At 45.2% G+C, this 13,597-nt stretch overlaps 1 protein-coding gene across 3 annotated transcripts in view; it reads right to left on the reverse strand.

Moving 5' to 3' along the window:
* Positions 1–2,013: 2,013 nt before the first annotated feature.
* The window catches only part of LOC127567049 (natural resistance-associated macrophage protein 2-like), a 113,484-nt gene continuing 101,900 nt past the window's right edge, over positions 2,014–13,597 (reverse strand). For 2 of the 3 annotated variants that reach the window (XM_052009714.1, XM_052009712.1), the window contains exons 15-17: positions 12,628–12,781; positions 10,679–10,732; positions 2,014–2,182 (exon numbers count right to left, since the gene is read on the reverse strand). In XM_052009714.1, coding sequence (XP_051865674.1) covers positions 2,123–2,182; positions 10,679–10,732; positions 12,628–12,781 — 268 coding nt within the window. In that variant the 3' untranslated portion in view covers positions 2,014–2,122. Of the gene's footprint in view, positions 2,183–3,840; positions 3,860–10,678; positions 10,733–12,627; positions 12,782–13,597 lie in introns of all 3 variants that reach the window. The other variant, XM_052009713.1, reaches the window with a different exon arrangement.

Consider the following 13,597-nt stretch of genomic DNA (forward strand, 5'->3'; position numbering starts at 1 on the left):
TTGGACTCCCCATGAAACCCATGGAAAGATACACAGAGAAAAGCATCCTCTGAGCATCTATGAGATTACTGGATGCAATAATTAAAATGTCTGCAGGAAATTTGTAAAGGGGGGGGGGGTCATACCTCATAATTCTGTTTTTTTTAAAGAGGCAACTGCAGTAGTGGACAAGTGTAGATTTCTGAATATTATTTTATAGTGTTTTCCAGAAGCGGCTGATAAAATCCCTCACAAAATACTGTTCGATGAAACTGAAGCTCGGAGTCAGAAGCTAACCTCTGAACTAGTTGGGAAACTGGCTGAGGGGTAGGAGAGAGAGAGTAAATATCGAAAAGCAAAATACTGTAAATGATGGACATCTGAAATAAAAGACAATGCTGGAAGAACTCAGCAGGTCAAGCAGCATCTGTAGTGAGTGCAACAAAATCATTTTTGAGGTCGAAGACCTTTCATTGGAACCGATGAGGGAGACGAGGGATAATGGACGGGTACTCAAATCGGCAGGATGTGATGAGGGGTGTCCCACGGGATCTGTGATGGGGGCCACAACAATTCGACCGATTTATTAATGACAGATGATGGGGTAAAAACCAGATGTCCAAGTCTGCTGATGACACAGTGTTGTAAGCAGTACAGGTAGAAGCATTAAAGTACAAGATATTAATACATTGACTAGATTAAAACATTGGAAGATATGAGCCCCTCCACTTTGGACCTGAAAGGGATAGTATGATGGAAAAAGAGAAGCAGTGGAGGTGCTTATGGATCCATCTACACAGGTCATTAAAATGTCAGGAACAGGCACAGGCACAAAACATAATTAAGGCGGCTTACGAAATGCTGGCCTTCATAGCTGGAGGGTTAAGGTACATCCATACAAAGCCCTGACTGGACCACACCCTGAGAGCTGGGAACAGTTCTGGGCACCCCAGCTCAGGGATGAGATATTGGTCTTGGGAGAGCAAGCAGTGTAGGTCCGCCAGAATGTTACCTGGATTCCGACAGATCACAAACTAAACTGTACCCCCTGGAATTCAGAAGACTGATTCGATTGGACTTGTCAAAATAGTGAGGGGGAGACTGTTTGGGGACACTGATACTGGAGACCAAAAATGTGACCAAGTCTTTCAAAAATGAAGTTGGAAAACATTTCAAATGTAAAGGGTATTGAAAAGGTTGTTAATTTCTTCCGGAAAAGGCAATTGGTGCCAGGTAAATTGTTGCTTTTGAATTTGATATTAATAAATTATTTACAACTGCAAATATTGAGGGGTATGGGGAAAGGCGAGATTACAGAGTTATGTGGCAGATCAGCCACGAAGGGTTTGACTGGCAGAACAGGCTCAAGGGGCCAAACAGTCTTTGTGCTCTGTTCCTATGGTCCGAATGCAGACTGTGCCAGACCAAGACAGCTGATGCCCACTTATCGTCAGAATACCGTTGGACCATCTCCCCCTGACCCACTTTCTCCACTCCTACTGCCACCTTAGTAATCTTGAGGCGTGGGAATGAAACAAAGGCACTTGGCGGAGTGGGGGACAGATGGGGAAGCAGCATACTCGATGTATTATTTACAACAGAATCACATCTGGGAACTAAACACTAGTTACAGTCACACCTAGGGACTCTATGACCATGACAACATCACACATTATACCTGGGGATAATGTTCCCACTAGTGTATCATGGCTCCTTGCACAAGCACTGTACCTGCCTACAAATAAAATCAAAAGCATACATCTCAGAAATTCATCTGTTCCTGCTGTCTAAACACATTCAGAATGACATTATGCACACTCAGCAACATGAGTGTCTTCAAAACTTAAAATTACAAGTACATTTCACTGGAAGCTGAAAACACCAGACCATTTGACAGCCTGTCTGAGACGATACTGGAAGATTAGTGCCTGATAGGATGCTGGTGGCGGTGCGGTCTGCCATCAACAATAAAACAACGAGCAATTTAGATTGCTCTTAATACTTAAAAAACAAATTTTCTACCCCAAGTTCCTGTATGCTTGAAGTAGAGACTTTAGTCTAAGTAAATTCTACATAATGACTGCAGCATTGAAAGGGCTTCATCTTAATCTTCTAATACCATCATCTTGAGGTCACCATGAGATTACGTATGGTTGTCCATATTACTCAGCAGAGAGAGTTCCGTAGGAGTTCCCAAACCAGTCTAAGGGAGAGAATAGGATATGAATTAGTTGGTTGTTCATATTGTTTCACTTGAGGTCATATGCTCCAGTTTACGTGGCCATGTATGTTTTGTGTGAGAATAATGCAAGTTAACACATCAACCAAAACAAACACATCCCATGCCTGTAACAAGTTGCTGTACAACTCAGAGAGCTTTAAGGCTGTGTTTGTCACAGGATAATGCTTCCAGAATCAGTCTTGGAACGGACTCCTCATACTCGGAAACCACTTGGCCCAGTCGTCCTGTGCTGAAGCACTCCATTGGGGTGTAACAAATCAAGGTGTTTTGTCCAGGGTGAAATTGCAAACTGGTGAGATTTCTTTGTTGAGAGTTGGACATGAAATAAGTTGCAGTCCTGTGCCCTGTGGACATAGACCGATAGCTCACAACTGCCCCAAATTCATTGCCTGTCAGTTGCCACCTGCTTCAGAGAGACGGCAGGATGGCTGGCCTGGGTAATGGTAGATGTCACATTGGGTGCACTGTACACGGCTTAGGGCAAGGACTTTGTCCATTCCTCTGCATATTTTCTCAAAATGCCAGAAATTGGATAAAATAGGGCGGTGAGTTTAAAATGAGCAATTAAACTGGTAATTTGGTGGATGAAAGATTGGTCCAAGTAACAGATCCTGAGTTCAGACATAAGTTAGTGTGAGACTACAGCAGAGGTCCCTCCTGTTTTCTACAGGGTCGCACGAACAAACACTTCACTTGGACTCCCACGTTGTCCCACTAAGATAATTATTCAGACCATGAGAAATTCAGTGCACACTCATGATTTGCTACAGAATGGGACAGGTCCAGGTTTCATTCCCCAGCCTGTTCTGTTGGCTGATCTCTACCCAGCGCAGCAGGAATAATCTGTCTCAATTTCCTTGCATTACGCACGAGACAGAGTGTGTGAGTGTATGCGTGTGCACGTGAGTGTGTGCGTGTGCACAAGTGTGTTCGAGTGTGTGTGTACGGTGGACAATGGGTGAGAACAGGATTGGGTTCAGCTGCGATGCAAGTATCTTGCTGAAACTGACTACTGTGAATAGTGGCCACTAGGATGAGCTGTAGTAACACAGGAAACACTCTCCTCTGTTCTCTATTTGATAGGGAAAATGAGCAGAAGTGAAAAATGCTTTCATTCTGTTTCGAAAGCTGAGGTAACCACCAGGTGATCCCCAGTGACACCTACAGTTACTAAGTAAACTGGAGTGCAGGAGTAGGTCAACGATGGAAAGATGAAGTTGTGCTGAAAAACAGGCCGCCAATTAACAGGAAAATGACAATGAGGGGAAGAGGGCTAGTGGCTGATGCATTTCATACAACCTAATGCACAACACAACACCAGGCAGGTTCCATATAAAATACCCATATAGTCAATGATCTAACATGAGATTTCTACTCTAGGACAGGAAGGTATCAAATGATCAGAAGTGACCCATCAACCAATTAACGGCATGCAGAAATCTTAGACATCCTCCAACATAACTGGACAGCGTACTGCATTACCACAGGTAATGCCATTAATCTCTTATGCATTTTGAGGGAAAATAGATCATTTGGGACTAAGTGCAGGTTTAATTTGGACACATTGATCAGAAAAACACAAGCTCGTGATTCACAGTGCATGCACAACATGTACTTACTGGTGTCCTCTGGAGCTGCCTAAAGGAAACATAACAATATAACACAACATATGGGCCATGCACAGAAATACAACCACAGTACAGAGAAAGAGATGAAAGAAACAGCATCATGCATGTTACCATACAAGCCACTGACTGGTGTAGAATCTTCATGCAAGTTGATAACACTGAGGAACTATGTAACTAATTCCCAATTCCTGCATGGATAATACACTGGGAATTTGGAAAAGTACACTGACAAAATGTGCAAAATTTCCACGCGTGTCCAAATTAACTGTATCGAACAATTGAGAATACGAGGATAGACTGCGTACTTCCAAAGCAGCGCACTGACCGGATGATTTCCACCTGCATAATGCTGTGGGAGTTCATTAATGAGGACAATGATATGTCTGTACAACTTTGAGGTACAGGATAGCCCTTGTATAAAAACAGGGAACAGGACTGGTGGTACAGGTCACCAGAAGACACAAAGGAAGAGCACTGGGAGTTAGGTCTGTCGCTGTATAACACCGGGGTACGGCATCGGTGGGGACGGGTCTGTCGCTGTGTAACACCGGGGTACGGCACCGGTGGGGCGGGTCTGTCGCTGTATAACACTGGGGTACGGTACCATGTGTATCATGGTTTGACCTATTCCAACATCAAACAACATTTGTGATTGGGACCGAAAGAAATGAATAGTTCCTAGAATTGATAGCCCAGTGTCTAAATGTATTGTGGCTTCGAGTCAAATCTCCTTTAAAACTCCTTCCTCTCACCTTACACCTATGCCCTCTTATTTTTGACACCCCTACCATAGGATAAAGATTCTTACTATCTTCCCCACCTGTGCCTCTTATAATTTTATACATCCCCATCAGGTCTCAGGCAGCACCTGTGGAGTGAACTGGACAGTCAACATTTCAGGTTGAAACCCTTCATCTGGACCTGCTGAGTTGCTCTGACTCTGTGTATGTTGCTCCAGATTGCAGCATCTGCCGTGTCTTGTATCTCCACTTTGCCACCCCTCAGTCTCATTCGCTCCAGGGGAAAACAAGCCCAGCCTATTCAATCTCACCCCAATCCAGGCAACACCCTGGTGAATCTCCTCTGCACTCTCCCTAGTGTAACCACATCCTTTGACCAGAAGTGCATACAATACTGCAAATGCAGTTTAACCAATGTTTTATAAAATTGCAACACAACATCCCAACATTTATATTCTCTGCCCTGACCCATGAAGACACGTATGCCATATGCCTTCTTCACCACCCTATTGACTGGTGTTGCCATTTTGAGGAATTATGGACGGACACCAGGTTCCCTCTGCCCATCAACTTTCATTCACACCTTGTACATGTCCTATCCCAAAATACATCAGCTTGCACCTGTTGCAATTAAATTCCATCTGCCAACACTCCACCCAACTTTCCGTCTGATCTACTGTAGCCTCGGACAACCTTCCTTGCTTATCCACAGCACCACCAATTTTCACGTCATCTGCAAACATCAATCATGCTTCCTACATTCACATCCAAGTCATTGATATACATCACAAACACCAAGGTCCCAGCACCGATCCCTGCAGTGACTCCACTGGTTACAGACTTCCGATCAGAGAAACAACCTTCCACCACTTCCCTCTGCCTCCCATCACCCGGCCACTTTTGGATCCAATTAGCCAGCTTGCCTTGGATCCAGACATTTATCCCTTCTTAATAGTGACATGCTCCAGACTATCAATGCACCCCCTCCCTGAACTCACTGTCCTCCAAGGAGAGAGGACCACTCTCAAATTGCCTGGCTCCACATGTAGATCACCCCTTTAGTCCCCAAGGGGACCCACTCTTTCCCTCTTCCTCTTGATAAATATTTATAGAATGATTTAGGATTTTCCTTAATCTTACCCTGACAAGGATATTTCACAGCTCCCTTTTTGCCACCTAATTTCTTTCTTAGGTTCCCCCATACACACTCGAGACTCACTCGATTCCAGTTGCCACATGTTTCCTTTTACTTCCTGATCAAACCTTCTATTTCTGTGCCACCCAGGGTTCCCTCATCCTGCCACATTTGCCTTTCACCCTTACCGGAATATGCCGGCCCTAAACTCTTGCTAAATGACTCTCAACTTGCCAGATGCTGCTTTACCCATAAGCATCGGCTCCCAATCTACTTTCACCAGGCTCTCTTTCGCGCTATTGAAATCGGCCTTCCCCCAATTTAGGATTTTAACTTGAAGACCAATCTTATACCTTTCCATTACTACCTTGAAACTTACAGAATTATAGTCACTGTTCCCAAAGTGTTCACCCACTGACACCTGCCAAGTACAGCCCCATCTCTGTGGAACTATACATATTGTCTCAAAAAACTACCCTGGATGCACTTAAAAAAAATTCCACCCATCTAAGCCCTTTGCACTAAGCAATCCCAGTCAACATTGGGGAAGTTAAAGCCCCCCACTGCTTTAACCCTTTGCTCTTACACCTCTCTGCAGCGTGATTATGTGTTACATGTCGGGATAGAGAACCGGACAGACCAGAAGGTTGCTCCCATCAACAGTCCATCTTAATTTGATGATCTGTGGCTGCTCCCCATTCACTGCCCAGGGTGACAGATAGTACAAGCAAGTAGCCCAGCAGGTTCAGTACAAAAAAAACAGATGCTGGAAATCTGAAATAAAACAAAATACTGCAAATGCCTTGCAGGTCAGGAAGCATCTCTGGAGGGAGAAGCAGAGAGTAATGGGCCAGATCTTGTTGGCCTGATAGCCACTGCTTGGAATTGCTCACCCAACACCTGTACTTCCCCAGGGTGGATCTCACTGGGCCTCTGTATTGCAGATCCAAAGGTGTGCTGTCTGATGACAAGGGCTCTGGCATCACGTAGAGAATGCCTCGTCCCAAAACAGCCTTTGACAGCCGACGGAGCTGGAGGTTTTACCAGTTGTAGTTGACTTACAATAGTTTAAATGCCTCTGATATTCAGAGACATGCAAGAACTGTTAAACAATGAAAGTAAATAAATGTCACACTTACATTTTTAACTAAAATGTCTAAACCACAAATCAAAGGAAATCAGTGGGGTCTTGGATCCTGTACAAGGATGATTCCCCAGTAGGATTGGGCTTCACTGCCCCACTCCAACCTTGTCAGAGTCCCCAAGATCCATGTTTGATCGTGTATGTGGGATGGGACATCTGGGGGGGTTCTAGTTGGAATGGCAGCAACAGCCAGCAAAAGCTGCCCAACAGTTCAGAAACAATAAAGGGTCATCAACCTGAAACATTAACCATCTTTCCCTCCAAAGATGTCACCTGACTGGCAGAACGCATTCAGCACTTCTGGCTTTTGATTGCACTCAGCAATGACCCTGGCATTGACTTAGATCAAGAATAGCTCCCACAAGCACACCGCGTCTATGTGGTCTAATGTATGTTGCTCACGTTGTTGCAACTCTGCCTTGTGATGGAAAAAACAGAACGCTGTCAGACCAAAGCGTACAGGTAAAACATTTATTTACAGGCTGCATATACAGGAGCAGAGAGACAGGAGACACGGAAACAGCACAATACACCAAGGGAATGAAAGTAAGATTTTTCCACAAGCAACTAAAATCATTTGTCAAAATTAATTTTACACACTTTGATATGCAACAGTACAGTTGGATGGAACTGGTTTTGTAGACTTTCATGGGACATTGCATAAAATTCCAACAACTCAGGCTCTGCAACCAGGGCAGTGACTTTGGCAAGTGAGATTTGTTCCCTTCCTCAGTTTGACAGCCAACTGCTCGAGCTGTCAGTTCTATCATGCATCTCCTTTAGACAGAGCTTCACAGTTGCACTTTTCTGCAGAGATCTGTACACACCTCAATCTATGCACCAGCGCTGTACTTAAAAAGAAGTGCTCTGAATAAAAGCAGAGACACAAACAGATGCATATTTGGGAACAGACTGTTCATAAGAGGTCCTGCAAGTTCTGTGTGTTCACTCCCTCAGAAACAGTGCCATTACTCACATGGCCATAATACTGTCAGTCTTACAGAGACACCCTCGTTTTGGCACAGGCAGGACCAGGCTTGGCTGCGCTGTCTTTCATGGTCAAATAGCCTAAGGACAAGCTCAACAGACACACATGAAGGTGGGCAAGGTGCTGGAAAGTAGGCGTGGAGGGAGAAAGGAGAAGGAAAGCAAATCACTGGCTCTGAATGTTGAAACTCCTTCCTCAACACTGTTATCAGGAGGATCTCAGCAGGCTGAGAAAGTGGCTCACCAACAGAAGATCCAAAACACCCCAGTAACAAATCCAAAAGCATTGTAGGTGGAGAGAGAAACAGAGTCAATGTGGCAGGTCAAAAAGCATCAACCTGAAACATTAACTCTCTCCCCACAGATGCTGCCTAGACTGCCATGTTTCCAGCATTTTCTGCTTTATGCCAGCATTTCCTGTAATTTGCTTCTAAAAAAAACACAATAGCCAGCTTGGATGTGTGCTTTCCCACAGCTGTCAATGCCACTGCCTTCAACCTTCTGACTCAGAGACAAAAGGGCAGCCAACCACCCCAACACACGGAGTACTGAAACTAGCAAAATCTGCAAGACAGGAACAAAGGTTCTGGTTCTGTGTGGAGGGGTGGAGTGTCGGTTTCAGCCCTGTATGATCTGATCCTCACTGAATCGAAACTTGAGAGATGATCAGCGCTCACTTGGAACAGTTAGTGCAGCAAGGTTACAGCACTGGCTATGACTGTTCCTTGCCCACCATCACAAGCTCCAACATGCACAGAAAGGCTGTCTTCTTTATGAATACCAAGTGGGTGGTGCCCCAGGCCCTCAACAAAGGGCCCACAGCAGGCAGGACCCCTTCTGCCAGTGGAGCCTCTGAACCATAGAACCATACAGCACAAAACAGGCCCTTTGGCCCACCAACCTGGACAGCAAGTTGTCATATCCAATGCCTGGACCTTCGGACCCTGCAAGGGAGGCGAGGTCAGTGGTCACACTAATCCTGGACCAGACTCTTTGTATGGCTGGCAATGGAAGGAGGACACCAAGGGCCAACCTGGCATTGAGTACGCAGGGCTGCCTACTGGACCTCCGCCACTGATTCTGGGGGTGGGATTGTGTGGGAGGTGGGACCAGCTGGAGAGACCGGAGGTGTCTGCCGCACGGTGAGAGGTGGGTGTGTCGGCCGCTGGGGGTGACTGCCTGGAGGAGCAGGGGGACACGGCACAATCTGGGAGTCCATCACCAGTGAGACAGTGGACATCCTCGTGTTCCCCACCGTCTCCCCTCATCGCCATGGAGGAACTCCAGGATTTCCTTTTGTGATTCCTGCATCAAATACCCATTGGACCCCGAATGGTGGTTCAAGCTGGCATTGCTCGTAGGGTCCGTGAAGATTAGCAAGATAGATTTAATGTTTATAGATCCAGGGTGTTCAGACAAGTATCCGTGTGCTAGTATTGACCGGTGGTCTGGAGGTTTTAGTGATGACCCTAGCAGAGAGTTGACGGTGATTATTGAGTTTAGGCAAGGCCAGCTCTAGGCAGAAGTTATAGAGCTTCAAGGGTTTTATGATACGTTGATTATATTACACCTTGATCTTAAACGAGGTGTCACAACAGATGTCATTAGGGGATCAGTTAAGACTTTGCATTTACCCACATGTGCTAATTGTGGTCTTTTATACTCGATGGGGTTCTGAATGCCCCTAAATTGTTTACCCAGATCCCCACTGTGACCATAAGGAAGCTTGAGGGTTTTAGCAGGGCAAGGGATTTATTCTTTCCTGTTTCCTTTGAGTTTGCTGGCTTTGCCCTCAGTGCTACGAGTGAGGTATCGAGCTTTAAGGTGTCTTGATTTTGGTCACGGAGGCACTTTGTTTGGGTATACAAGTAATGTTGGTTCTGGTGATAGGAATGGAGAAAATAGTTCTCTGACTGGGCTGGTCTGCCCATGAAGGGGGTCGGAATAGCACGTTTTAAAAATGATCCTAGGTCTAGTGAGTGAATGAAGGGTTTTAGTTCTTTTACTGAATCAAATTTTTATCAACTCTCTTCAATTAAGAGCAAACACATATCCCGTGAAATACAGTCTGCAAGACTTGGTGCAGATACGATCTGCAGGAGCTGTCGCTCGGCAGATGAAACCTTGGGCCGTGCATTGCCGAACTGCCCCAAAAAGATGGGTGTGGCTCCAGCTGAGGAACATTGTTCAGTGCATTCCTCACTGGGCTCTGGAGAGCGAGGAGCGACTCTGCTCCCTCCCCACAGGGTGTCGGTATCACCCAGCAGAGTACTTCATCAAGCAAAGGAGCATACACACATCAGGACAATGATCTGAAGAGAGTCCAGTGAATGCCCAGGCTGGTGGTCCATGCATCAATTATTTTATATATAAAACCATTTTAAAAACATTACAGATTGTTAGCAGCAGAATTTCTACATCTTGATTATAGCCGCACACACCCTTAAAAATACATTCTCAGTTAGCATACTTGTCAAGTACCTGACACAGGGTTAGAGGAGGAACATTTGATCAATCCAGTACCCACTGATTGTCTAAATTCTAAATACAAACGTAGTATTAAATCAGAACTTAAAGCTTCTAATTTATAATTATAATCCTAAAAACCTATGATGGTTGTCTCACACTGTAAATATCATATTGAATGCCTTCTGGAGAAAACCTGGATGAGAACAGTTTTCACGTAGCTCGCTATGTGTTCACAGCACAATTCAATAAAGCTAGGTCCCAGTGCGTTGACACGGGGACACAGAAAGGAGCTTTCTCTGGTTAATTCACATACTCGCTTTGCTCTTCTATAAGCACAGCGCTGACGCTGCTTACCGTGCGTCCGCAGTTCAGAAAGGGGACTCCCAGTGAGACTGCACAATACCAGGCCTGCAGAAACAAGAAACAGTACTCAGTGTAATTAATCTTTGGCAAGTCATGAGAGAGATTTTCTGTGTGCCACATGTAAAGTCTTTTCAAGGAAAAGGTTTACAACCTCACTGCCCTTACAAAGAGCAAGTCTGTTCCAAGTTTGCTAACATTCCAAGCAACACACATGAAAGGAGCTCTTGCTGGTCTTGATATATTTAAACATATATAAATGATATGGACAAAAAAAATGTGGATGGGCTGATTAATAAGTTTGCAGTCAACACAAAAATTGGCAGAGTGGTGGATAGTGAGGAAGGTTGTCAAAGGGTTCAGCAGGATACAGATCGGTTGGAAATGTGGGCAGAGAAATGGCAGATGGAGTTTAATCCAGATAAGTGTGAGGTGTTGCACTTTGGGAGGTCAAATGTAAGAGGAAAGTGTACAGTAAATGGCAGGACCCTTGGGAGCATTGAGGTACAGAGGGACCTTGGAATGCAAGTCCCCAGCTCTTTGACAGTGGCAACACATATGGACAGGGTGGTGAAGAAGGTGGACGGTATACTTGCCTTCAGTGGTTGGAACATCATATATAAAAGTGAGGGAGTCACGTTGCAGCTGTATAAAAGTTTGGTCAGGCCGCACTTGGGAGTATTGTGTGCAGTTCTGGTCACCCCGTTACAGAAAGGATGTGGAGGCTTGGGAGAGGGTGCAGAAGAGGTTCACCAGGATGCTGCCTGGATTAGAGGGTATGAGCTATAAGGAGAGGTTGGACAAACTTGGGTTATTTTCTCTGGAGCATCTGAGGGGAGACCTGATGGAAGTTTATAAAATTATGAGAGGCATAGATAGGGTAGACAGTCTGAGTCCTTTTCCCGGGGTGGAAATGTCAAATACTAGAGGGCATGGGTTTAAGGTGAGAGGGAGAAAGTTTAAAAGGAGATGTGCAGGGCAAGTTTTTTTTTTAAACAGTGTGGTGGGTGCCCGGAACAGGCTGCCAGGGGTGGTGGTGGTGGAGACAGATACGATAGGTGTTTAAGAGACATTTAGACAGGCAGATGAACAGGCTGGGGATGGAGGGAAATACACCATGTGCAGGCAGATGTGCAGTTTAAAACTGGCATCATGGTCGGCACAGATGTGATGGGCTGAAGGGCCTGCTTCTGTGCTGTACTGTTCTGTGTTCTATGACTCTTAGACTTGCCTAAGTACAGCACTCTTGCTGCTTATCGTGCTTTCACAGTTCAGAAAGATGACACCCAACCCAAAGTAGTTTGTGCATTTGTTTGGTGGGTGTCTGGTTCTGCAGAAACTCTCTCTGGAGTGGGTGCTGGGACTGGGATACACCGCCACTTGTGTGATCATCTCTGCTGGGCTCCGGCCCATCACAAGCTTCCCTCGGGTTCCCTCTGCCCCTCCCTACTTGCTCTGTTTTATTTCTATCTTTTCCCAGCTCAGGTGGGAGGTCATCCACCTGAAACATTAGCTGTTTCCCTCTCCACAGATGCTGCCTGGCCTCTGTATCTCCTTTTAAAAGAGAACTTCCAGTATCCGCAATAGCTCACTCTTGAAGTGTGAGGTGTAGCATAATCACCTTGCTTTTATATACTCTCTTAATAATGCCAAGGCTCTTAATCTTACAAAGGTTTTTTTTATTCCAAAAACAGCCTTCTTAATTTGTCCAATCTTCAAACGCAATAGTTTATACTTCTGTTGTACGTGATCACCCATCTATGCCCATTTCATCAGTCTAAGTGCTCCTGAGGCCTTTACTGTGTTCATCTTTTACTAGATTTACAAATTTTGTTGTATTTGCAGACCTGGACTCAGAGCATGAGATGACTGAGCAAGAACAGCTTTCATTACGTCCAAGACATCAGCAAGGAGATTTAAGTAGAATCTCTACCAGAACTTACCAGGTAAGCGACAAAACTCAAGTATGCAAGTGAAATGAAGGCTGCAACTGCGTAAAGTACCACGTGTCCCAGGCTCGAAACGTAAACTATTACAAAATAGATATTAATGGCACAGACGATAAAAATAATTACTCCACCACCAATCTTCCATGTCCTGAAAAAAAAACAAATGGTAATTACCTCAGGGTACTCTAAATGGAACTTCACAGTCTCAGACAGAGACAGGCAGATTTTATAGAGCTGCATAGATGATCAATACTGAGGGTGGCCACCTGGCCTGGAATTGGTGGTTTGCTCTCTCCACCATTTTTGTTTTAAAGACAGAAACGTAACCTTCACAATCATCCACCCCAGCTGCACTGGATAAGGGGTGTTACTGGAATCTTTCAGCTTTCACCCTTACAGGACCATCAAGGGAAGGTGAGGGGCACAGATAAGGTGAATAGCCAAAGTCTTTTTCCCAGGGGAGGGGGAGTCCACAACTAGAGGGCATTGGTTTAGGTGAGAGGGCAAAGATATAAAGGGGACCTGAGGGACAACTTGTTCACACAGAGGGTGGTGGGTGTGTGGAACGAGCTGCCAGAGGAAGTGGTTGAGGCAGGTACAATTCCAACGTTTGAAAGGCATTTGGCCAGGTACATGGATAGGAAAGGTTTAGAGGGATACAGGTCAAACGCAGGCAAATGGGACTAGCTCAGTTTGACAACTTGGTTGGCATGGACAAGATTGGCAGAAGGGCCTGTTCCTATGCTGTTTTACTCCATGACCTGAGCATGCATCCATCTGGATCCATTTCCAATCTGAGACATTGGGCCATCAGGCCCCATGAGCCTGCACTGCCTTTTATCAATCCATTTTCTGCCCTTTCCCCATGGACCTTGACTCTCTTAATATTCAGAAATCTACTGATCTCAGTGTTGAATGAATTCAATGGCCAAGTCTCCAAAGAGATAGGCAATGCCAAACATTC

Source organism: Pristis pectinata, chromosome X (assembly GCF_009764475.1).
Source record: "Pristis pectinata isolate sPriPec2 chromosome X, sPriPec2.1.pri, whole genome shotgun sequence".
NCBI classification, from domain to species: domain Eukaryota; kingdom Metazoa; phylum Chordata; class Chondrichthyes; order Rhinopristiformes; family Pristidae; genus Pristis; species Pristis pectinata.